The 26,545-nt window shown below is 38.3% G+C and overlaps 2 protein-coding genes across 2 annotated transcripts; both read right to left on the bottom strand.

Moving 5' to 3' along the window:
* Positions 1-1,407: 1,407 nt before the first annotated feature.
* On the bottom strand, positions 1,408-3,181 carry LOC110885345 (zeatin O-glucosyltransferase-like). The gene has a single exon (XM_022133030.2). It carries the CDS (start codon positions 2,706-2,708, stop codon positions 1,653-1,655), a length of 1,056 nt encoding a protein of 351 aa, XP_021988722.1. The 5' UTR covers positions 2,709-3,181; the 3' UTR covers positions 1,408-1,652.
* A 7,708-nt stretch (positions 3,182-10,889) lies between these two features.
* On the bottom strand, positions 10,890-12,719 carry LOC110885346 (zeatin O-glucosyltransferase-like). The gene has a single exon (XM_022133031.2). It carries the CDS (start codon positions 12,595-12,597, stop codon positions 11,164-11,166), a length of 1,434 nt encoding a protein of 477 aa, XP_021988723.1. The 5' UTR covers positions 12,598-12,719; the 3' UTR covers positions 10,890-11,163.
* Between the last annotated feature and the right edge of the window lie 13,826 nt (positions 12,720-26,545).

Here is a 26,545-nt window from a genome sequence, read left to right as displayed (position 1 = left end):
ACAGAGAACACCCTTTTGTCCGCAGGTCCAAACCCTTTCACCCCTAAAAGGGTAAGCCCCTCACTGCAAGCCAGGTTTACTAGTTAAAGGTTTCCCCTTTGAGAAACCTCTTCCCCTATAAATTACAGCCCATGTTAAGCATAGAGGGGACGAAAATCAGCAGAGATCACTCCAACTCTCTGATTCTTCCTCTCCCTCTCTAGAACCAGCTTCATGCTTGCTTCTCTTATTCTTCTCCCATGAGAACTTGCTTCTTATAAGTTCTATTCATCACACTAAATCATTTATCTTCTCCAACGATTGCTTTCTGGGCTGATTTCTAATCAGTCCAGGATCTAAGGAGAATAACAACAATACTAGTGAACCTCTCTTCACGTCTTGCAAATGTGGGGGGACCCCACGATAGGCTAATCGAAACCCTTGAACCCTTTTACCCGGAGACATCGCTACAGGTCTTGGTCTTGTATTTGTTACATCAACAGTCTCTGACTAGGACTGGAGGGGTAGCCTGCCTCAACCTTCGTAGTCTTGTAAAGTGAAGGTTCTCATTGAACTTCGGTTCAATTATGGAGCTTCGTATATTTAGCTTCCTTTCAAGAAGATGCGGTGAAGCCATTACACATCTTAAAGGTTTTGAAGCCATTATGTTACAAGAGATCTAAAAGCTACCATATAGATCATGTGTTAATGTGTTTGCAATTCCGTTCGTTTGTAACTTGAAATTTCGTGATTTGTAATTTAATATTTTTTTATTTGTAATCTGAGATTTTGTGATTTGCAAACTTTAATTCGGAATTTTTAATCATATTTCCGGGTTTGCAAAAATCATATGTAATTTGTTTAATTATTTGTAGTACTATTGGAAAAATCCAAGTTATTCAAAAAAAATTAATAAAACAGATAATATATAACTGACGGATTACCGATCCGTCACTAAAAAAAATAAAACGTAGAACTGTTGGCTAATAACATAACGAGTTAAATTATGGCTTAAGAACTTAAATATTGGCTGCAGTCGAGGCATCGGTGATCCGTTTAAACAAGTGTCCATTGGTGATCCGTCTGAAATTTCCATCGGTAAGATCATTATCCATGATCAATATACCGGCAAAGCTATACCGATGGATTTCCATCAGTGATGGCTTTCATTGACGGTTTTCTGACGGGGTGGTTGTCGAATTGTCGGTGAAGCTTTAGTTATTTTGTAGTTTCAAATTCCTTTTATAGATTCGATACACATCACTTGACCGGTTCATATTTTACCCTACTGATAAATTTCTTTTTGGATCAGCCTCGTATTGCATTCTATGTCCAACAAAAATGAAAGATTTATTAATCGTCTTATCACATAAAACAACTCTGTGATTGTGTTTTATATTTACCACATAAATGAACGATCTAAAGTCATAATCATAAGATATTGAGAATTGGAATATTTTGGATGAAAGATATTATGAATGAATGATATTGGGACATCCAAAAAATCCTCCCCTTTAACAATTTTTATAGCAATCTAATCTAATCCGCTCTTATTCTACATTATTGGTCATCGTGAGGCTCGAACTCTTGACCACTTAGAAAGGGATGTCAGTCTTACACACCCGGATACCATTAGACCAAACTGCCTCTAGGATCCGCTTTAACATATTATTCTACTTATGAATATACGAAATCAATGAGTTCAAATCTTCATGAGTCACGCCACCATCTGCCATTGATTTTCGCCACTCACCACCCAATTCTGCCGCTCTCTTCCTTACTGCTTCTCCTACCTCTGTATCCATTAGCTTCCTTACGACCTTCTCAACCATAACCGAAGTTAATAACTCATCTCTATGCTCCCAATCCCTCATCACCACCGCAACCCCTAAAACATTTGACAATAAAATTGCATTATATGGTTGATCGGTGTGTATAGGCCACGTTGCGACTGCAACTCCGGCCGTCATAGCCTCCATGCACGAGTTCCACCCACAATGACTAACAAACCCACCAGTTGACAAATGACCCAATATATCTATCTGTGGGGCCCACTCTCTAACAACCAAACCCCTCCCTGCCACCCTCTCTTCAAACCCTTCCGGCAATCCCACACTCCTGCATGTGGAGTGTAGGGTCTGATTGGAATTGTCAAAGAGAGGCTGTACAGGAGAGTGCCCCGCGGCCTTTACCCCAACACTACCATCCCCCTTATCCGCATCCCGCAACACCCACAAAAATCTTTGCTTGCTTCTCTCCAATCCAAGAGCGAGCTCCGCGATTTGATCACTTGTGAACGTAGTCGTCGTGCCAAACGAAACATAAAGGACAGAACGTGCAGGCTGCTTGTCTAGCCATTGCAAACAAATGTGACGGTCTAAACAATCAGAATCCCTCTCCACCGGATTAAATGGCTCAACAGCCCAATGGTATTTTCCATTTACCTGATCTCTCTCAAGGGATTCAACAAACTTCCCTTCTATGATTCTCGAAGAATCATATAAATAACCAACAGGATTCGTTTGATGGCCATATTGAAGTTTTATAAACTCCAAGAACTCTGGGCTTATGTTCTCACCAGGAGCCGGCAGTTTCTTGTCCAGTTCAAACGGCAGCTGTCTCCCCAGGTTCATGCTACTAGAACAGAAGTAATAGAAAACAGATAAAGGTCGGAAGACGTATGTCTCCGCATTTGGTATCAAACTCACATCTTGAACAACGTAAGTCATGAGTGCATCATGAATGACAGCAACTTTTCTAGCTGTTTGTGAAACCGAACGGATGGCGTCCGCTACCGGTGTTCGAAGAAGAAGAGATGAGTTAAAGTAAGGTTGGAGATGGGTAGGGAAGTGGGGGTGGGTGGTGGTGTTTGGAATAATAGGATGTGGGGTGACAATAGGGTCATCTAGGTCATGGAATTGTATAAGATTATTATTTGGGTTTCATCCTTGGAGACGGATGCGGACCTGGCGGTTGTTGGTGGCGGTGGAGATGAAGTGGATGGGGATGTTGTAGGTGGAGATGAGGCGAGAGAGGTGGAGGAGTTGGTTGAGATGGCCTTGTGCGAGGAACGGCACCATCACCACCACCACTTCATTTGCCATTTCGAAGTATATGTTATTTTGTACTATGGAGTTTTTTTCAGTATTTGTACTATGGATAGCACGAGGAGTATGGTTGTCTTCTTCCAATCTACTTCATGCTCTTTGCTTTTTTTGTGTACAAGCCAATTGAGCCATGAGGCCAATATATATTATAGTATTTTGTTTTTTTATCACCCTACTTTAATAAGAAAAGTGACCTACAACTAACGTGACTTTGGTTGTGTCTTGTTGTCTTCTATTATTTCCTGAAAATAACAGAACATATTATGCGAAAAGTTTCTAAAATATTTTCACACAAATACTAGTTAATAGTTAGTCTCCTAACTTCACAATGAGAATAAAATTTAACACGAGGTGGTTGCTTAAGTAATTAATAATTACACACCAAACAATTTTGCCAAGAGTTCAAATGTTCAATACCTACTAATCTAAATTAATAATCACACATCAATTAGATATTTTACTTGTAATTGATAAACCCAAACATGACTCATATATATATATATATATATGGGAAGTTTCATTTTGAGAAGAAAATTTAATTGAGAAGAAAAAGAACAAAAGGGTAATTTTGTAAAACATTAAATAGTTTTTTCTTATCTCATTTATTATCCTTTTTAACTAATTAATTAGTCATAAAGACTATTATCCTCCACACTAACTTTTTTTTGCCTACACACATCAAAAGTTATCCTACATATTTCGAAATTAATCTTACACGTTGAAATTTATCCTACACAACTCGTAATTTATCCTACACAACTCATAATTTATCCTACACTTTAAATTATTTTATTTTATTTTTTGAAAAAATATATATTTTGAAGATAAGTTACAAAAAATTTAATGTAGTTAGCTATTAAAAGGAAGACTACAAATTAATAATCTATGTAGATTTACCAATTTACCCTTATAGTAACATTAAATACTTATATTAAATGATGTAAAATAAAGCATTCTTATTGGTTGAAATTTCTTCTTTTTTCTTCTTACAAAAAATTTCTTCTCATTTGAACTCTCCACTATATATATATATATATATATATATATATATATATATATATATATATTCAATTATGTTAAAAACATCAATCTTAACAGGACACACTTGAACCACAAACTAAACATGCATTTGCAATCCGTTTTATATAAATGGATGAAATGGGTTGTCAAATTAAAGTGGATTTTGTAAATTAGTTGTAAACAGGTTAGCAAGTCAATATAGACTTGTAAACGGGTTGAGATGTTATCATAAAGTTGTGGACAGATTAAACGGGCCACAACCAAATCGAAGGGTTGAGCTTATAAATTATATGTTGTTTATTTCTTTTCACTAATTTTAAATGGTTTGACATATTAACTGGTTTAATTTTAGTACAACCAAAAAGATTAACATAGTACACAAATAAACCTAGACATATTTATTTATATTAAACAGGCTAGAGTTAAAGCGTAAGACTTGTCAATTAAAACTATGATTATTAGAATATTGATATCTGATGACGAGGGTAGCCCAAGACCAAATAAAATGACTTAAACACATGAATGCTTAAAAGGTTGAAAGGTTCAAAGGTTAAAAACCCGGGAGCTAGGATAAAGCATCACGTGTACAGTAATCAGTCATGTCTCTGATTACTTCAACAACTCTCCTAGCCGCAAAAGTAAGACGAATGCACAGAGTGTAGTCTTTTACCCTCAGGTCAAAACGCTTTAACCCCAAAAGGGTAAGTCCCCCACTGCAAGCATGTTTCACTAGTCAATGGTTTCCTCTTTGAGCGATAACCTTCCCTATATATATGACACTTCATTTAGTGCTCGAGACATTCTGGATCAGCTCTGATTCCATTAGGATCTCTGGTCATTGCTCTCGAGTACTTGTTCCATGCAAGTCACTCTTCATCACATTCAACACACACATTCTCTTTGCTCTCACATCCGAAACTGAACACATTTCAGTGGAGGATTTCGAGCAAACAACAAAATCTAACTCGTGAACCTCTCTCCACGTCTTGCAAACGTGGGGGGACCCCACGACCTGCGTTAGGCAAAATCAAACCCTTCAACCCTTTTGCCTAACCAGCCCAGCTACTATCATCGGTCTAATATTTGTTGCATCAACAAGTTGGCGCCCACCGTGGGGCTACCCCACTAATTTTCTTCAAAAGACCTAGTAACGTAGCCCCATTTCTGCTCAAGAATCAACATGTCGGATGGTGAGTCTCTGGGAGAGGTTAACCAAGTCCCTCGTACCTCTACCCCAAACACTAGCCAAACCTCTATGGCTATACCAACCTCCATCTCAACACCGGGAAGCACTCCAACTGGAGCAACATATCCCGAGTTCCTCACTTTCCAAACGCCGACACCATCTCGTTCCGGAGTACCTTCTCCCAACGTTGGTGCCTCTAACACCCCCTCACGTGTTGACCTTACTCCTGAAGGGGTTGCTAACAACTTTCTCGAGTTAAGGTCCCTTCTTAATCAATATGTGAGTAGGGAACGAGACAAGGGAGTGAGGATCCGTTTGGAGTACGACGAGCTAGAACCATCACTTTCTCCTGGACCACCCGCTCTTCCTTTTGCAAGCTCACAACCAGCTGTGTCCAGGAATGAGGCTGGTCCCAGCAATCCTCCTCCGAATCCTAACCCATATTTGTACACGAGGTCAGATCCAACGTCTTTTCCTCTCTTTTCTTCCCAACCAATTGCAACCGGTGCTCCCTTGGGGCATGAGCTAACTTTGGACCAGCTCCTACAATCTCCAGTAGCAAGCCTTCCACCCTCAACAACAACTACATGGGAACAAGCTTTGTCTGTGCTTCCCTTGGCATGGAGTGCCGTTATGAGCACTCCCTTAGGGGTAAACTGTCCAGTTGCACCTAGAAGCCTTCAAGGCTTCAACCTTATGACCCAGATGATGGCAGTAAATATCGTGTTTTATAAATTTAAAACTTGGCTAAAAAGTGTTAAAGAGCTTAAAATATATATTAAAACTATATGACACTTCACACGCATCAGTAACCATGGAAGAGATTAGGCAAGTGTCAACCTTGGATGTCTCAAAGGTGAACCAATCACCGTTTTTTGCCAAACGAAAAAAACCGACAAAATAAAACAACGAAGGATCAAAACCACAAGCACGACGTAAAACCTCGAAGTGTAAAACCCTAGCCATGCCCTTCGGATGAATTTGACCAAAGGAAACACGACAATAATCCAAAACGTTCAATACAAAAAGCGAGAAAGGATGACAAAGGTTGGAAAATTCAAAGTGCCGAAAGTACAAAGAAATCGAACCAGGGGGACATTGATCAATGGATTTATCACAACTCGGTGCAACCGGATTAAACTTAAGGCCAATGCCCCAATCCATACAAAAATTCTCCACTTCCTCTTGAGTGAGGCGTGAAAAACTAACGGAAAGATCTTTCCGTGCACCCATGATCAAAGTAAAAGTAAAACACACAAAGAAATCGGAACTAGCCTGGAAAACGGAAAGGGAAATATGGAAGAAACTTGAGAGAAAATGGAGAAAGATTGTTGGTTGTCTTGAACAATAAATGAAAAATAAAAACCAATAGAGGTTATGATTACACGGCAGTTAATTAACCTGCCCTCTGCAGAAACCGCCGTCAGTCATATCAACTATCTTATCAAAATTCAAATTTCAAAAAATCAACTGCAACGAACCCTTCAAGCCTTCAAGCCTTGAAGCCTTTAAGCGATACAAATAAATGTGTAAAAGTCAGAAGTCTTTGAGCTCATTTCCCAAAAACCTCTGACTCGGGGGGCTGATGACGGTGGTAGCCCAAGACCAAATAAAATGACTTAAACACATGAATGCTTAAAAGGTTGAAAGGTTCAAAGGTTAAAAACACTGGAGCTAGGATAAAGCATCACGTGTACAGTAATCAGTCGTGTCTCTGATTACTTCAACAACTCTCCTAGCCGCAAAGTAAGATGAATGTACAGAGTGTAGTCTTTTACCCGTAGGTCAAAACGCTTTAACCCAAAAGGGTAAGTCCCCCACTGCAAGTATGTTTCACTAGTCAATGGTTTCCTCTTTGAGCGATAACATTCCCTATATATATGACACGTAATTTAGTGCTCGAGACATTCTGGATCAGCTCTGATTCCATTGGGATCTCTGGTCATTGCTCTCGAATACTTGTTCCATGCAAGTCACTCTTCATAACATTCAACACACACATTCTCTTTACTCTCACATCCGAAACTGAACACATTTCAGTGGAGGATCTCGAGCAAACAACAAAATCTAACTAGAGAACCTCTCTCCACGTCTTGCAAACGGGGGGGACCCCTCGACCTGCGCTAGGCAAAATCAAACCCTTCAACCCTTTTGCCCAACCAGTCCAGCTACTACCATCGGTCTAATATTTGTTACATCAACATTACCGATTTTATTTCGTGTCAATAATTAACACTTAGGAGCGGACACCTTTATCTCATAGCAAAAAACGCATAAAATAAATGTCCAATAAGGTCATCATAAAATCATTATATATTTCTAGAAATGTTTATTAAATCATAACATCTTGGATATGATGCATGATATCTTGAATATACTCCCACCACATGCTATTTTTGGCGCATCTACAAATTACCTATATATGTTACCTATATATTAAAAATCAAATTACCTATAATATATTACCTATATATTCAATTCAAATTCAAAATTCAAATTCAAATTCAAATTCAAAATTCAAATTCAAATTCAAATTCAAAATCAAATAAAATCAAATTGAATGAATAGTAACTCACGAAGTAATGAGCAAATGGTATTGGGTACTGGTACTTGTATCAAATTTATCAAACCGGGTGTATTTTCGGTACCGGTTTGGCACCAGTATTCATCGGTTTTTACCCTCAAATGCTGGTGCCGTAACAGTACCGAACCGTACCAGGTATATTCGGTACTGGTACCCACTTTTGGGGATTTCGGTAACGGTATTTTCGGTACCGGTTGGTACCGAGCTCATCAAATCTTGTAGTAACGTAGCAATGCAAGTAATTGCACCGTTTAGATTACTTTTCATACACACAGTAAGTAAACTGTATTCGTTTGAATGAGGTTTTATATACATAACAACTTATTTTGCTTTCTTTTTTGTCTTTTTCTGTAATGAATGAATTGTAGCATGTAAAATTAACTTGGATATTTAGATTATTGATGAGCAAATCATGTCAAATCCTGTAATCAAACTGGTATCGTATCGGTACCAAATTTACTATACCAAATCATTTTCGGTACCAATTCGGTACCCACCTTTTGGCATTTTCAGAATTGTTACTTTCGGTTCGATACCGGTCTAGCACCATACCTGTATTTATTGATTTTTACCTTCAAATACCATACCGTATTATACCGAGTATTTTCGTTTCCGGTACCTAATTTTGATGATTTCCGGATCGGTACTTTCGGTGCCGTTACAGGTACCGAGTTCATCCATATTTTAATGTGTTAGCACCGTAATAACTGAACTGAAACAACTGAATTTCCAATGTTTAGGACATGTGGGTCCTATTATTATATATTAGGTTATTTAAAATCGTTTTTTTCTAGGACGGAATGACTATCCTTACCATGTAATTTTTATTTATGTTTTGATATTTTGTATTTGCTTGCCGTTGCTGACACGTGTTTTGCAGTCATTGGGTCCCCGCCGCAACGCGTGGGTGGAAAATCAACTAGTATATATCAAAACTCAAATAAATAACCATTTCTTGTTGCCATTTGTTACAGGTGTTTTAGTTTTTCAACTCTTGTGAGTCTTGAAATTAACTCTCCCCTATGTATATGGTTCGATTTAGACAGTTTGATGGTTGGCAGTTTAGAACTTGGAATTTGGCGTGTAGACCGCACCCATCATACAACATTTATAATTTACTGGTAGTTTGACGGTTCATAGTTTAGAATAACTTCGAATCGGCTGTGTTAGCCGAACATCTAACTTTTGTATTTGTATATGTATTTTATCAATGGACTACTTTCCATATATTTTTATACATTTTTATAAAATCATGTATCAAGAAATGGTTACGGTCTGATTGACCAACCAGCGTTACTGGTTTAATTTGTATTTTTAGTAATGGCTTGGTTTAAAATTTTCTTAAAAATGCTCAAATATAACCGTAAACTTAGCATATAAAATATAACTGTTTCATAGAAGGTGCGATTTCAAAACCCAATACACGCCAATTACCCTTCTTATAAGTCCCACATACTGCACCTAATTCCAAACACGCCTTTAAAATAAAAGGTTGACACCTTGTAATGGAAATGGACCTTTAGTTATTATTTTACATTAGTTATTATTTTACATAAATAAGAGCATTCACATCCAATGAATTAAATTATGTGTGTGTTGTTTTTAAAATATAAAGAGTATAAAAAGTGGTTGTGAGAGGAGGAGAGAGAAAATGTTACTGTTCATCTGTATATTTGGGGGGACACTGTTCACCCCCTATATTTTTTTAATATATTTTGAAAGTGGTTGTGAGTGGAGGAGAGAAAAAGGTAATGATAAAGGTATAAAAAAATATTATTTAATTGAAAATGAGAGAGAAAATGTAGTATTTTTTAGTGTAATTTAGGGTGAGAATATGATGGATTGGATGTGAATGTTCTAATATCATCAGTAAACTAACATTTAGGGATTATTTAATAGCTAATATTATCAATCGCAAATTCATCATTCAACAACATAACTTTTGAAATAACTTATTCTACACATACGCACTTTATAGTTAATACAAACATACGTTTTATCCACACATCATCAAATACGAAAAAAAAAGTAGCACTTAATTTTATATAAAAAAATTGCTTAGATTAATATTTAATTCTATCTTTTGATCCACTAATCGCGGGGGATTATATTACATCAAACACACATTGGATTCGAATAATATAACTTTTATTATTAATATTAATATTATTATATTTATATAATTTATAAACTACAATAACTAAAATATTTATACATCGTATTATTAAGAGACTTACTTTTTTTATAAATAGCTCGTATCGAGTTGGGGGGACAAAGAACGGCTCAATAAGATTACCAATAGGCAACAACACTATCAACAAGATGAATCTTTTTATCTATTATTTTTACCGAGATTCAATCTAGTATACAGTAAATAAACCGAGAGTCAACTCTCATGTCAACAAAGTTGCATTGTCGTTCTTCATCCACTTGAAATTGTTATTATAGTCGTGGTCCTCGTGGGTACAAAACTTTTGTCACGGATCAAAATAGTTATATCAAACCATATAAAAATATATACGTTTTGATACTCATTAGGTCAAATAAAAATCTATTCCTCACTTTACCAACATTCAACTAAACGAACATACATATTGCATTGTCTACTTTACTACATACACAATTACCAATTTATTATAACAACCGTTGAATACCAAAGAGTTAATGTTAACAGTCGGGAAATTTAATAAAAAATACAATATTTGAAAACTATATTAGACTGGCGTTGCAAAAAGAACACCACAGTCAATCTGAACCGCCTCCATAGATCTCCGATTTGGCATTGATTGGCGACTTTAATCGAGAGGGTTTTCAAGCGGTAGCCGTGGGTCACTAATACAGTCGAGATGTAGTGATGGTATATCAAAGGTAGCAGGACACGTAGGTGGACAGTTGTAATAAAGGTTGAAACATACGTGACTTGTAAGCGTACAGATAAACAAACACAAGTTATAACAGCCTATAGCATGAAACATTGCTGAAGCTCAATGTATAACTAGCCAGTGCCTAATTGTGTTGCAAATTCATAATATTTAATAAGATTTACGGTACAAAGATGAATAAAAGAAAGAAAATGTAGTTTTGTTATGAGAAATGGAATATAGCAATCTAAAAAACCCTCCCCTTTTACATTTTTTAGAGCAATCTAATCTAATCCACTATGATTCTTCATTATTGTTGTTCATCATGAGGCTCCAACTCTTGACCATTTAGAAAGGGACATTAGTCTTACACACTCGGATATCATTAGACCAAAATGCCTTTAGGATCCGCTTTAACATATTATTCTATTTATGAATATATGAAATCAATGAGTTCAAATCTTCATGAGTCACGCCACCATCTGCCATTGATTTTCGCAACTCACCACCCAATTTTGCCGCTCTCTTCCTTACTGCTTCTCCTACCTCTGTATCCATTAGCTTCCTTACGACCTTCTCAACCATCACCGAAGTTAATAACTCATCTCTATGCTCCCAATCCCTCATCACCACCGCAACCCCTAAAACATTTGACAATAAAAATGCATTATATGGTTGATCGGTGTGTATAGGCCACGTTGCGACTGCAACTCCGGCCGTCATAGCCTCCATGCATGAGTTCCACCCACAATGACTAACAAACCCACCAGTTGACAAATGACCTAATATATCTATCTGGGGGGCCCACTCTCTCACAACCAAACCCCTCCCCGCCACTCTCTCTTCAAACCCTTCCGGCAATCCCACACTCCTGCATGTGGAGTGTAGGGTCTGATAATTGTCAAAGAGAGGCTTTTCATGAGAGGGCCCCGCGGCCTTTACCCCAACACTACCATCCCCCTTATCCGCATCCCGCAACACCCACAAAAATCTTTGCGTGCTTCTCTCCAATCCAAGAGCGAGCTCCGCGATTTGATCACTTGTGAACGTAGTCGTCGTGCCAAACGAAACATAAAGGACAGAACGTGCAGGCTGCTTGTCTAGCCATTGCAAACAAATGTGACGGTCTAAACAATCAGAATCCATCTCCACCGGATTAAATGGCCCAACTGCCCAATGGTATTTTCCATTTACCTGATCTCTCTTAAGGGATTCAACAAACTTCCCTTCTATGATTCTCGAAGAATCATATACATTACCAACATGATTCTTTTGATGGTCATATTGAAGTTTTATAAACTCCGAGAACTCTGGGCTTATGCTCTCACCAGGAGCCGGCAGTTGGCATATCTTGTCCGGTTCAAATGGCAGCTCTCTCCCCAGGTTCATGTTAGTAGAACAGAAGTAGTAGAAAACAGATAAACCTCGGAAGATGTATGTCTCCGCATTGGGTATCAAACACACATCTTGAACTACGTAAGACATGAGTGAATCATGAATGACAGCAACTTTTCTAGCTGTTTGTGAAACCGAACGGATGACGTCCGCTACCGGAGTTCGGAGAAGAAGAGATGAGTTAAAGTAAGGTTGGAGATGGGTAGGGAAGTTGGGGTGGGAGGTGGTGTTTGGAATAATAGGATGTGGGGTGACAATAGGGTCATCTAGGTCATGGAATTGTATAAGATTATTATTTGGGTTCCATCCGTGGAGACGGATGCGGACCTGGCGGTTGTGGGTGGCAGTGGAGATGAAGTGGATGGGGATGTTGTAGGTGGAGATGAGGCGAGAGAGGTGGAGGAGTTGGTTGAGATGGCCTTGTGCGAGGAACGGTACCATCACCACCACCACTTCATTTGCCATTTCAAAGTATATGTTATTTTGTACTATGGAGTTTTTTTCAGTATTTGTACTATGGATAGCACGAGGAGTATGGTTGTCTTCTTCAAACCTACTTCATGATCTTTGCTTTTTTTGTGTACTACCCAATTGAGCCATAGGCCAATATATATTATAGTATTTTGTTTTTTATCACCCTACTTTAATAAAAAAAGTGACCTACAAGCTACAACTAACGTAACTTTGGTTGTGTCTTCTTGTCTTTTTCCAACCTACTTGATGCTCTTTGGTTTTTTGTGTACTAGCCAATTGAGCCATGAGGCCAATATATATTATAGTATTCTGTTTTTATCACCCTACTTTAAAAAAAAAGTATATATATTTAAATCATTAAATGTGAGAAAAAATCCACCAAAGATACGAAAAGTGAAATTTCAGTGTGTGAATTTCGACCACCTCTCACGGTTTCACCGGACACACCAGTTGACGTGCAGCCACACGAACTGACCTCACCTGTCCTGTAAGAACGTATTTGCGACAGTTTGCACAACATTATTATTTTTATTCATGCTTTTCGGTCCATGATTAATTACCATTTAATTAATTTGACTAAATTATCTTTACATTCATGAATTAAAATTGAATCCAACCTCATAATTTTGACCGTCATTATGTTATCTTGAAGAGCTCATCTTGGTTGACCCAAAACATGTTTCATTCGATCCTTCTTTTATATATAATTTGTGTGTTATGTATGATTGCAGTGTATTAATATATCACATAGATAATGGTTTGTCTCTTTTCAAGGCTAGTATGACTTGGCAAGTTCGACCATTTGGCTGGCTGAAAAGTGGATCCATTTTGATTGTATTTTATCTTTGACTGATCAAATAATAAAATAACTCAAAGGGTTACATGTCAAGCAGGTTTAAAGTGGCAAATTCCAATTTCAGGTATACAACCCCGTAATGGTGTTAACCAAAAGATATAATTTAGTACCGTAATACTATTTTTTTGTGTGACGTATTTAACACATTAATAATTCTTAACAAACAACAAAAGTCACACAACACTTATAGTGTTGCGCCACTCGATCATAATTTAAAAGAAATTTAGTCATGTTTTATTTCAAACGGGTCAAGTAAAAGATTTTAACTAAGAAAATGGGTGAAATAGGTGGACCACACGTTCAAACATGTAAAAAAAACAGCTTCACTTATACTAATTTTTTATCTCTTAGTCCCAAGCCCATTTTAACTTGTTACTCAACCTACCCCCGCCCGACTTGCCCCTTTCTTTGCCTCTACCCATAATAGATACAAATCTTACTATACTAATAAATGAAAATCTTTCTGGGACACATGTCACTTTCTCATGCCTCTTACTATTATTTTTCATTTTTTTAGTTTCCAACTAAATAATAATTATTAAACTTATCTCCTATGTTGAATAATGATATTAAAATAAAAATATATCAAAGATATGAATAGCGAAAAGATAATCATCATCAAAAATTTTGTTTTAAGATTCATAATGAACGTTACATTATTTAGGTTAAAAAATATATCTAAAAAGAATTTGTGGCATTAAATTAAATTTAAATTAATTTGAAAAACAAAATATCATAAAACAATTCACGGCATTAATTTAAATTTTATTAATTAGTAAAACAAAATCACATATATTTAATTTATAACCATCTAGATTAATCAATAGCATAGTTTTTAGCATATGATTTTAACATATTCTATTGTATCTAGGTTAATTAATAGCACATTTTTAGCATATGATTTTAACATGTTCTTTTGTATTTTTTTCCTCTTATAATTAGGGGAAGAGGCACACGCCTAAAGTAGTCTAAGACTACCTAATCTTGCACTGACAAATATTCTACCTTAAAGTATCCTAAAATCACAAATAAATTAAATAATTAAATACCAAATCCTGCACTGTCACACCAAATCTACCCAAAAATACCCTAAAAACACTAGTGGCACATACTCTAAAGTATCCCATAACTTTTTCAAACATAAAATAAATTAAACAATTAAATGCCAAATGAACATAATTCAAATTCAAATAAATTACAAAATAAATAATTCAACTATATAAATAAATAATTGAACATAATACAAAATAAAAATAAAATACTTCTTGTCTGAATCTTCTGGATAAGGTAGATCTTAAATTGAAATATATGTCACAAGATCAATGCGAAGTCGGAAATGCGTATCTGGATCCATAATCTCACCAAGGGCGTCATTGTCCAAAACAGGTTGAACTAAAGGATCCCTTATGTGGACTGGTGGTGGAAGGTTTGATAGTTTGTGAATTGTGTAAAAATAATGATTTAAAATAAATAAATTAACTTTTCAATAAATGTAACGGTTATATGATTGTTAAAAGGTCACAAATCCCCCACTTCCCCTTCAATAAAGAGTAGCCGAGCTTCCTTAGCCGCTCGCCTACCCGAAGGAGGGGGTAGGGAGGGGGGGGGGGTGTTTCGCATGCGGCTTCGAAGCTGAGCACCCTTAGTTGAGGATGCCCCTTCCCCTCTTATTGTCAAAAGTATTCAAGTAATTATTATTTTATATTCCCAGTTCGATTTGTGTCATGGCTTATTTTTGCTCTTTGCTATTATTTTTCATTTTTTTTAATTTCCAACTAAATAATAATTATTAAACTTATCTCCTATGTTGAATAATGATATTAGAATAAAAAAATATCAAAGATATGAATAGCGAAAATATAATCATCATCAAAAGTTTTGTTTTAAGATTCATAATGAACGTTAGATTATTTAGGTTAAAAAATATATCTAAAAAAAATTTGTGGCATTAAATAAAATTTAAATTAATTTGAAAAACAAAATATCTTAAAACAATTCACTACATTAATTTAAATTTAATTAATTAGAAAAACAAAATCACACATATTTAATTTATAACCATCTAGATTAATCAATAGCATAGTTTTTAGAATATGATTTTAACATATTCTATTGTATCTAGGTTAATTAATAGCACATTTTTAGCATATGATTTTAACATATTCTTTTGTATTTTTTTCCTCTTATAATTAGGGGAAGAGGCATAAGCCTAAAGTAGTCTAAGACTACCTAATCTTGCACGAACAAATATTCTACCTTAAAGTATCCTAGAATCACAAATAAATTAAATAATTAATACCAAATCCTGCAGTGTCACATCAAATCTATCCAAAAATACCCTAAAAACACTAGCGGCACATACTCTAGAGTATTTCATAACTTTTTCAAACATAAAATAAATTAAACAATTAAATGCCAAATGAACATAATTCAAATTCAAATAAATTACAAAATAAATAGTTCAACTATATAAATAAATAACTGAACATAATACAAAATAAAAATAAACTATTTCTCGTCTGAATCTTAGAATCACAAATAAATTAAATAATTAATACCAAATCCTGCAGTGTCACATCAAATCTATCCAAAAATACCCTAAAAACACTAGCGGCACATACTCTAGAGTATTTCATAACTTTTTCAAACATAAAATAAATTAAACAATTAAATGCCAAATGAACATAATTCAAATACAAAATAAATAGTTCAACTATATAAATAAATAACTGAACATAATACAAAATAAAAATAAACTATTTCTCGTCTGAATCTTCTAGATAAGGAAGATCTTAAATTGCAATATATGTCACAAGATCAATGCGAAGTCGGAAATGCGTATCTGGATCCATAATATCACCAAGGGCGTCATTGTCCAAAACAGGTTTAACTAAAGGATCCTTTATGTGGACTGGTGAGAAGGCATGCCCGTCGTCCTTAAGAAACATGTTGTACAATATCATGCAAACATACGTCATGTTTCTAATCATGTCAACATTTGTGGTCCACATGGGTCACCTAATTATGCCTCATTTCCCTTAGGACACCAAAAGCGTGTTCCACATCTTTTCTTGTCCCTTCTTGCAATTTTCAACCATGTCAGTTGATGTGGAAACGTTTTCATAAACGTTGACTAGGTAGGCCAGATCCCATTGGTTAAATAGTACCCACGTTTGTATAAGTGCCCATTGACATTAAATATCGGGATCATTCTTTAAGAAATTAGTCATTAATAAAAATGGGTATCTGAAAATATAGTGGAAGGTTTGATAGTTTGTGAATGCTGTAAAAATAATTATTTAAAATAAATAAATTAACTTTTTCAATAAATGTAACGGTTATATGATTGTTAAAAGGTCACAAATCCCCCACTTCACCTTCAATAAAGAGTAGCGAGCTTCCTTAGCTGCTCACCTACCCGAAGGAAGGGGTGGGGGGTGTTTTGCATGCGGCTTCGAAGCTGAGCACCCTTAGTTGAGGATGCCCCTTCCCCTCTTATTGTCAAAAGTGTGACACCTATGCCTCCACGGACATCAAACAAATACCAAACCAATGAAATATTGTATTTCATACTTGGGATTTGTATAAATGTGTGAGTCATTTACACATATCAAATTTTGTTCGATTTCGAGCTCTAAATCGTTTTCTTGGAAGTTATACGCGAACTGATGCGTAAACGTAATCAGTTTAACGCAACAAACACTCCGGAAAAGTGAAATAGGCTTAACATACCTTAAATAACCTTTAGATAACTTAGAAATAAGATTTGGAAGGTTTGGTGTGTCGAAATCAAGTTTATTCGCTTATAGGGACTAAATTTCGACAAACTGCGAAAGTATGCCAATTCGTACTGTAATGGACATTCCGGAACTTGATCATAAGTTAAACATACCCTAAATATCCATTACGTAGCTTAGAAATAGGCTTTGAAGGGTTCAGTATGCTAAAAATGAACTTTATTGATCAATAGGGACTAAAAGCGTCAAAAAGTGCATAAGTTTGCATTTTCGCGCATATCTTACGTTCTGAATATATCCGGACATCCAAAAATTTATGTAATCATTAAAATATTTTATTTTAGTGATTGGCATGATGAAATTCCATTCGTCGCGTAATTTGGATCGTTTTTGCGTTCGTTACGATTTCCGTCGTAATTAACCGTACGACCAAACGAACCGACATCCGAGATATTTTTGAGAGCATTTCAAGTTCCCTATACTTTAACTTTATTTTAGAACCTTGAAATGGGGTTAACGGGGCTTAAAAGTGCCGAAAATCAAGTTTTACAAGTACAGGGACCATTTTTGAAATTTCTGGCAGATAAATTGAACTTGGTCCATTTTTGAGGTTTTGATGGTTTTAACCCAAGGTTTTGCACTCTATGGGCTGGAATTTGACGGTTTTAAGTATTCCCATGGTTTTGAAAACCATGTGCCCACTTGTAAGGTCAAGATCAAAGCACGATTTGCGAGAAACGATCCTAACGGTTCTCCGAAATCTATATATACCCCTTCCATTTCATTTGCAAACTTACCTTTGATTTGATTTTGTTCTCTAAGTTGAAGTTATACACTTCATACCTGAGAATAATTAGATCAAACCTCCATTTCTTGGACCCGTTGTAAGTATTCTTTCGTTCTTTTACGCATTTTAAGCGTGAAAGTCAAACAAGTGTTTGACTTTCAGCTTTGACCAGTCAATGGTCAACATGAAGTTCGTTTGAACTTCGTAACGTGAGCGTAATCATGATGGTCATAGTCCTTTGTGACTATACCACGTTATTTATGTGACAACTCGTACTTTAGACTTATCTTGTGTAACATTACGTGCTTATGTGATACTTTCACTTAAATGAATGTTATGTTATTATGTGCATTATGTGTGTATGTATGTTATGTGAATGTTACACGAGCCCAAACCGCACACCATAACCGATCGCACAAGGCTTAACCGGTCACACAAGCCCATTTGGGCCACACCTTGTAATCGGACACCATTAGGCAGCCGAGTTGGGCTCGGCCCACTCCCCACTCGCAAACACAAAACCAAATGTAGGGGTTTGATTTTCATTGTTTTGCAAAAACACATTAACACACACAAAACCCTAAACGACTTTCTCTCTCTCTTGTTTTGCTTGGAACCCGACGGCACAAGATCACCCTCTTGTTCGGACCATCCTCTTCTACTATTGATCGGTTAGTGTTTAATATTGATGTTGTGTTGAATGATGTTACGTGTTCTTGGATTGTTTGCATCTTAGTTTGGATAGTAAGTTGTAATCGGCTCACACATGTACATCGAGTATATTCATGATAATCGGCTGCCATGTATTTGATTCGGATTGTATTTGAGGATGCTAGTTAGATTGGCCATTATGTTATATATTCGGATTGTTGTGTGATAATAACGGATTGAATGTTGTTAGTCAGCTGAAATATGTTCTTGTTAGTATGATCGTTGGGTTGCTTAGATGCATGCTAGAACGCAGAGTTACGAGCCGGTTCTTGTAGTTAACATTATGTTCTTGTTCATGCTTTGATGTTTACTAGGGTTCATATGAAATTTTGGTGAAAACTCTTGTTTGATCGATATTAGATTAACCGTATGTTGGATATTGTGTTGATTGATCTGTTTCCGAAACTGCCAAAGATGATTGCTAGAATCACGGAATAATTGTTGCATGAATTATGGAAACCAGTTTCACATCTAGTTGCGACATAGATTGCGAGTCGAGACCCCATAATCTCGACTCGAGACCACAAGCAGCATAACCCGAAACCATGGTTGCGAGTCCCGTTGCGACTCGAGACCTCACACCGACACACAGCAACACGAGCCGGAACCACGGTTGCGAGTCCCATTGCGACTCGAAACCGGACCATGACAAGCCAAGACCAGGGTTGCGAGTCCCGTTGCGACTCGGGACCTTCTTGTTGCGACTCGAGACCAGTTACACATGCACACGGATTTGGGCCTTGTACTGTCACGGGCCCAATTCTCTGGGCCGGGTAGCTGGACTTGTTTACGTATCTGCTAATTGGGCCGTTTATATGTTGGGCCGGTACTTTTGGGCTAATAATTATTTGCACAAGTTGACTGGATTTGCTTTGATTATAAACTGTTGCCATGAGCTATAGGTGTTTGTAACGTGTTAACCTATGTGATACATACGTGCATTACTTGAAGTCAAAGTCTGACTTGTATGGTAACCCTGTTAGGACGTGGTTGACCACCTTTAGATTCAAGAAACCCTCTTGTGTGTATCTGCCGAGCAACCCAAGGTGAGTTCACACTCTTACCAAGGCATGGGATTCCCGGGGTGTTGGGAATGGGATCGATAAGGATAAGGTTGAATAGACTCATACGGACACTGTTACTAGACTACCATACCATCGTCCTCGGTTGTGCAGGACACATACGTAAAACCTACGTATAATTAAGTTACTCGCTATCCTCGGTTGTGAAGGATACTCATGTAAAACCTGCGTGAACGGATACTCACTACTGCCTCGGTTGTGTCAGGCACTTACGTAAAACCTACGTAAACCCCCACGTACCCTATCCTCGGTTGTGAAGGATACTTACGTAAATCCTACGTAAACTTGTACGTATTACTGTTCTCGGTTGTGAAGAACACTTATGGTTACGCATAGTCTAGTGGATTAATAACAGGGGAAGCCCCCACCAATAGAAACTTATATTGGCCCAGTAGAGCTACTTGATACTCATGAACTTACTGTTACGCATTTACTTTCTGTGAACTCGCTCAACTAGTTGTTGACTCTCTGCTGCATGCCTTGCAGGACCTTAGGTACTAATGGAGCTTGCACAAGGAGGAGCAGGTCGTTGTGGGCAGATGGATCGTGACTACTTATTAAACACTTACGACGTTTTCAAACATTAATACTTATGTTGGGTTTTACATAAATGCTTCCGCTATATTTACTTATGTTGGTTTTGATAAACACCTTTCGTATTGATGGATAACTTTTACTATTCAATTACATGTTCAATATGATTGGTGGCTTGATCCTGGTCATGTCACGCTCCCAAGCGGTGATACTCCGCAGGTGGATTTTGGGGGTGTGACAGATTGGTATCAGAGCCATTGGTTATAGAGAACTCGGTTTTAATATGGGAAAACGTTTTATTAAAACCAGACTATAACCAGAACAGTGCTCTCATCGATCCACAACGACGCCTCGCTCCACGTGCAAGACTCGACATCCTAGGTAATAAGGTTTATGTTTGTTGCCTGATTGCTAGAATTACATAGAACTTTGCTCGTAGTATGCATAAATACACATGACACTATTTCCTGAGAATACCTACGTGCTTACGCTTTTCTGTCATCGCCCTACTCGCGAACCACTCTCACTTACGTTACTTTTACTATGAAGATCATGTCTGGACGAATCAACATGACTCAAGCCCAGCTAGAGGCTCTCGTTCAAGCTCAAGTTGCTGCGGCACTTGCAGCTGCTCAAGCAGGTAGTATACCCTGCAGTATAGACTCATACTAGGATCCTTAGATCCTGCATTAACTCTCGTATTTAATCTCGTCCTATTCATACACAATAGGTCAACACGCGCAGCAACCTGTCTGCACTTTCAAGAACTTCATGGACTGTCGTCCAAGTACCTTTAGTGGCACTGAAGGAGCAGTTGGACTCCTCCACTGGTTTGAGAAGCTCGAGTCTGTGTTCGAGATGTGTGAATGCCCTGAGGCTCGCAGGGTGAAATACGCCACTGGCACACTGGAAGGAATAGCACTAACTTGGTGGAACGCCCAAGTTCAGATCTTAGGGTTGGCAGCTGCTAACGCCACACCCTGGAATGATTTCAAGGAACTGATCAAGAGGGAGTATTGTACTCGGGAAGACATCCATAAGCTGGAGGATGAGTTTTACCATCTGAAGATGACTGGATCAGAGATTGAAGCTTACACCAAGAGGTCAAACGAACTGGCCGTACTGTGTCCAACTATGGTGGACCCTCCAATTAAGCGCATTGAGTTGTATCTCAAAGGGTTGGCGCCAGAGATCCAGAGCCACGTTACTTCGGCTAACCTTGACAACATTCAGGATATCCAGCGTCTTGCTCATCGCCTCACGGATCAGGCGGTGGATCAAAACAAGCTGCCCAAACGCATCAGTGCTACCACTTCAGCCGCTACTCCCACTACACTCAGTGACAACAAAAGGAAGTGGGATGGGGATTCTAGCAAAGGTTCAGCGTCCGTTCAGTCTCAAGCTCAGCAGCAAAAGACTGACCACTACCAGAGTCCTAGTCAGCAATCCTCTGGTGGTCATAGACAGAGAAGGTATCAAGGGTTTCACCCCAAGTGTCACAACTGCAACAGGCGTCACAGCGGCCAGTGCAACAAGGGTCGTTGTCAAAGATGTCTCAAGATGAGACACGAGGCCAAAGACTGTAGGAGCCCACGACCTGCAAATCAGAACCAGCAACCGCAACAAGCAGCTCCACAGAACCCACAACAGCAGCAGCAGCCACAGCGTGGAAACCGGGGATGTTTCTAGTGTGGGGCTGAAGGTCATTTCAAACGCGATTATCCTCAGTTGAACCAGAACCAGAATCGCAACAACAATAACCAGGGCAACGGGAACAACAACGGGGGAAATAACAACAACAATGGCAACGAGGCAAGGGGTCGAGCTTTCGTGCTGGGGCGAGGAGACGCGATAAACGATCCCAATGTGGTTATGGGTAAGTTTCTCCTCGACGATATTTATGTTACTGTTTTATTTGATTCGGGTGCGGATACAAGTTATATTTCTGTGAAAGCCAGTAAATTGTTAAAACGTGCATCCACACCTCTAAACACCAAACACGTCGTAGAACTAGCTAACGGTAAGAATCTAGAAGCCACGCATATAGTCAGGGGTTGTAGTATTGTCTTAGCCGGTCAAGTTTTCTCCATCGACCTTATTTCCATAGCCTTGGGAAGCTTCGACATCGTCATAGGGATGGATTGGTTGTCCCAACATCAGGCAGAAATCGTATGCAGCGAGAAGGTCATTCGTATTCCACGATCTGGTCAAGAACCTCTTGAAGTTCAAGGCGACAAGAGTGGTGCTGTGGTTGGCATCATCTCTTTCTTGAAGGCTCAGAAATGTCTGCGAAAGGGTCACACCGCGATCTTGGCACTCGTTTCAGATGTATCAGTGAAGGAAAAGAGATTGGAGGATATTCCAGTTGTACGCGACTACCCTCAGGTGTTTCCTGAAGACTTACCTGGCTTACCGCCTCATCGTCAGGTCGAATTTTAGATCGAGCTCGCTCCAGGAGCAGTACCCATAGCCCGCGCACCATATCGTCTAGCTCCATCAGAGTTGGAAGAACTGTCAAAGCAGCTACAAGAGCTCTTGGAAAAGGGCTTCATTCGTCCAAGCTCTTCGCCTTGGGGAGCTCCAGTACTATTTGTGAAAAAGAAAGACGGTACGTTCAGAATGTGCGTCGACTACCGTGAACTGAACAAGGTAACGGTGAAGAACCGTTATCCTCTTCCACGCATTGACGACTTATTCGACCAGTTGCAAGGGTCGTGCTACTATTCGAAGATAGACCTGAGGTCAGGTTATCATCAGCTGAGAGTCCGGGAGGAGGACGTCTCCAAGACTGCATTTAGAACTCGTTACGGTCACTACGAGTTTCTTGTCATACCGTTCGGTTAACGAACGCACCTGCCGTATTTATGGACCTTATGAACAGGGTGTGCAAACCATATCTTGACAAGTTCGTCATTGTCTTCATCGACGACATCCTAATCTACTCCAAGAGTCAGGAGGAGCACGAGCAGCATCTACGCCTTATTTTGGAACTCCTACGGAAGGAACAGCTGTACGCCAAGTTTTCGAAATGCGACTTCTGGCTTCGTGAAGTCCACTTTCTAGGCCACGTAGTGAACAAGGATGGGATCCATGTCGATCCATCCAAGGTAGACTCGATCAGAAACTGGCCTGCACCACGTACGCCAACAGAAATACGCCAATTCTTGGGTTTGGCGGGTTACTACAGACGATTTATCAGGGATTTCTCAAAGATTGCTCAGCCACTTACGTTACTGACACAGAAGGGTGTCACCTATCGCTGGGGAGAACCCCAGGAGACTGCTTTTCAGCACCTAAAGTGTAACATTTGTGCCTGTAATTATCATGAACAGTTCAATTATCAATAAAACAATGTTATTTTATCCCAATGATTGTTTGATTGTGTTTTACATTTTTCATGTTTTGACTTTTATTCAATTCCAAACTCTACATCGCTTTCTGGAGAGTTATACGCTAACTAGTGCGTAAACGTACTCAGTTTAATGCGACAAATACTCCGGAACATCAACATATACTCAACGTACCTTAAATAACCTTTACATAACTTAGAAATAAGTTTTGAAGGCTTTGGTATAGCAAAAACAAGTTAATTCGCTTACAGGGACTAAACTTGACAAACTGCGAAAGTATGCCAATTTGAACTGTAACGAACATTCCGGAACATGTCCATAAGTTAAACATACCATAAATATCCTTTACATAGCTTAGAAATAGGCTTTGAGAGGTTTGGTATGCTAAAACAAACTTTTGGATCATTCAGGGACTAAAAGTGTCAAAAAGTGCATAAGTTTGCACTTTCGCGCATAACTTACGTTCTGAATACATCCGGACATCCAAAAATTTATGTAAGCATCCTTATATTATGCCTTAGTGTTTGGCATGAGAAAAATCCATTCGTCGCATCATTTGGATCGTCTTTCGCGCTTATGCGCATTCCGTCGTAATTAAGCGAACATCGCGATCGTACGGCCAAACGAACCGACATCCGACATATTTTTGGGCATGTTTCATGTCCACAATGTTTAGGCATCATTTTAGGGCCTTAAAGATGGCTTTACAGGTCTTAGAAGGGCTGGAAATAGCTTAAACACGCAACAGGGACCAAATGTGTAAATTCTGCAAGTGGTGCAGATCAGAGAGGGCCAGGCGGCCCGCGTGAGTTTTGCCCAAATGTGAGGCGGGCCGCGTGGGGATGTCTGACAGAAAGATTTTGCATTTAATGCAGAATCTGGCCTTTCGTTCGATCAAAGGGCGATGCCTTTTCACCCAAATGAAGGGCCAAGGGTCAAGTTCACTGAACTTATCCACTGGACACATGTACGCACGAGATCAAGGCACGATATTCGATAAAACGATCCTAACGGTTCCACTTTTCCTATAAATACCCCCCCCTTTAGTGTAAAAATCACAAAATCAGATCCTAAAGCTCTAAGTTGAAACCATTGTTTCATACCTGAGCTGTTTGGTCTTGATTTGCACTCGGGGACCCTCCGTAAGTCTTCTTTCGCTCTTTTATTCGCTTTTCGAGTCCGAAAGTCAACGTTTTGTTGACTTTCTGCATTGACCAGCTTATGGTCGATGCGAAGTTCATGGAACTTCATAACGTGAGCGTGATCACGATGGTTATGGTCCATAGTGACCATACCTACTGATCACCACGTTATCTAGGCTCAGTGACGAGTCGTAGTTTCGGCCAAAATGTGCATTCTTGCATATTTTGTAACCAAACTACTCGTGAGCATCAAAGCCTTTTGTTTTGATGTCAAACCTGTTTTCAAACTTAGTTAAGCATGTTCTAACATGCTTAGCTCGTCACTTTTAGTTTAGTGCTTATATAGGGTCGTAAGGTAAGCGATCTAAAACATCGCTTATGCTTTCGAACCCGACCCATTTTGTCGGTCATTAGGACCTGACCAAACACATTAGGTGACCATAGCTATAACCTTCCGAGGTTATACCTTGTGGTCACGATGTTAGGCGTTCCAGACGCGTTCTACGCGAACGACGCGTAAGGTGGCATAAGCTACCTAAACGGGTCGTGATGGGCCGTAAGCACTTAGGTTAAGTTTCATTTTAGTATGTAGGCTTTGTTAAACCATATTACACGAGTCTCCATACTCGTTTGGTTTTTGAACCCGCGTACTGTCCGATCCTTCCGATTTGGTCCGGTATATTAACATAAGCTACCTATTAGGTGCCGTTGATATTCCGTGATTTTTAGCATTATCTGGTTATTATACAAGGAACTCAAAGCAATCTCAGGTGAGTACATTGAACCCCTCATTTACTGTTTTCCAAACTGTTTTGGGGTGAAACACATGTGCCTATCTGTTACTTTCATGCTTTCCATGTTTTCACATTGTATATCTGCTATGCTCATTAGTACATTATAGTACATGATTTCATTACATTTTATGCTATGTATGCCCATTGTGTGCGTACTTAGTACATTGATTTACATTACATTTCTGTTGCATGTGTTTACTCAGCATATGGACACATTGATTTACATGAACATTTCTGTTGCATATGTTTACTCAGCATATGGACACATTGATTTACATAAACATTTCTGTTGCATATGTTTACTCAGCATATGGACACATTGATTTACATAAACATTTCTGTTGCATATGTTTACTCAGCATATGGACACATTGATTTACATGAACATTTCTGCTTCGTATGTTTACTTAGCATACTTAGTACAATTGTTTACATCACATGCCTTCATTTTGTTATGACATTTGGGTTGTTTAACATGGGACAATACATTCATTAACACTAGCTACGCCGTTCGTTAGTAGGTAGTGGTACCATAGGAATTGACAACTCCCATTCCTGAAGTCCTGGGTTTGATAGGACTGGAAGGAATGACCGAATTCGATATACATAACTTAGATAAACCTTTAATTTGTTTAAGGGTTTATCGCCACAGTCTCAAGGCTTGGATGTATGCATAGTTTACAATACCGCATAAATGTTAATATCAATAGAGCATGCATTTTCCGCAGAACATAACGTTGATTTAAACCACGTTTTACTTCAACGACTTGTTTTGTGCATATGGTTTAAGTTGATACATTTCGCTTACCATACATGATACATTTTGGGATGCACAATACATGATTTACATTGAACATAAACACGTCGACATTGACATACACATTTGGTGGTTTACATTTGAACATAAACATTTGACATGATTTACAATAACACTTGACATTTGGTT

The sequence above is a fragment of the Helianthus annuus genome, chromosome 10 (genome assembly GCF_002127325.2).
Source record: "Helianthus annuus cultivar XRQ/B chromosome 10, HanXRQr2.0-SUNRISE, whole genome shotgun sequence".
In the NCBI taxonomy this organism is placed as follows: Eukaryota; Viridiplantae; Streptophyta; class Magnoliopsida; order Asterales; family Asteraceae; genus Helianthus; species Helianthus annuus.
Note: the sequence above shows the minus strand (reverse complement) of the source record. Positions and strands in the feature narration are given on the sequence as shown.

Coding starts and splice junctions, on each gene's coding strand:
- LOC110885346 (XM_022133031.2), bottom strand. CDS start 12,597: ATGGCAAATGAAGTGGTGGTGGTGATGGTACCGTTCCTCGCACAAGGC.
- LOC110885345 (XM_022133030.2), bottom strand. CDS start 2,708: ATGACTTACGTTGTTCAAGATGTGAGTTTGATACCAAATGCGGAGACA.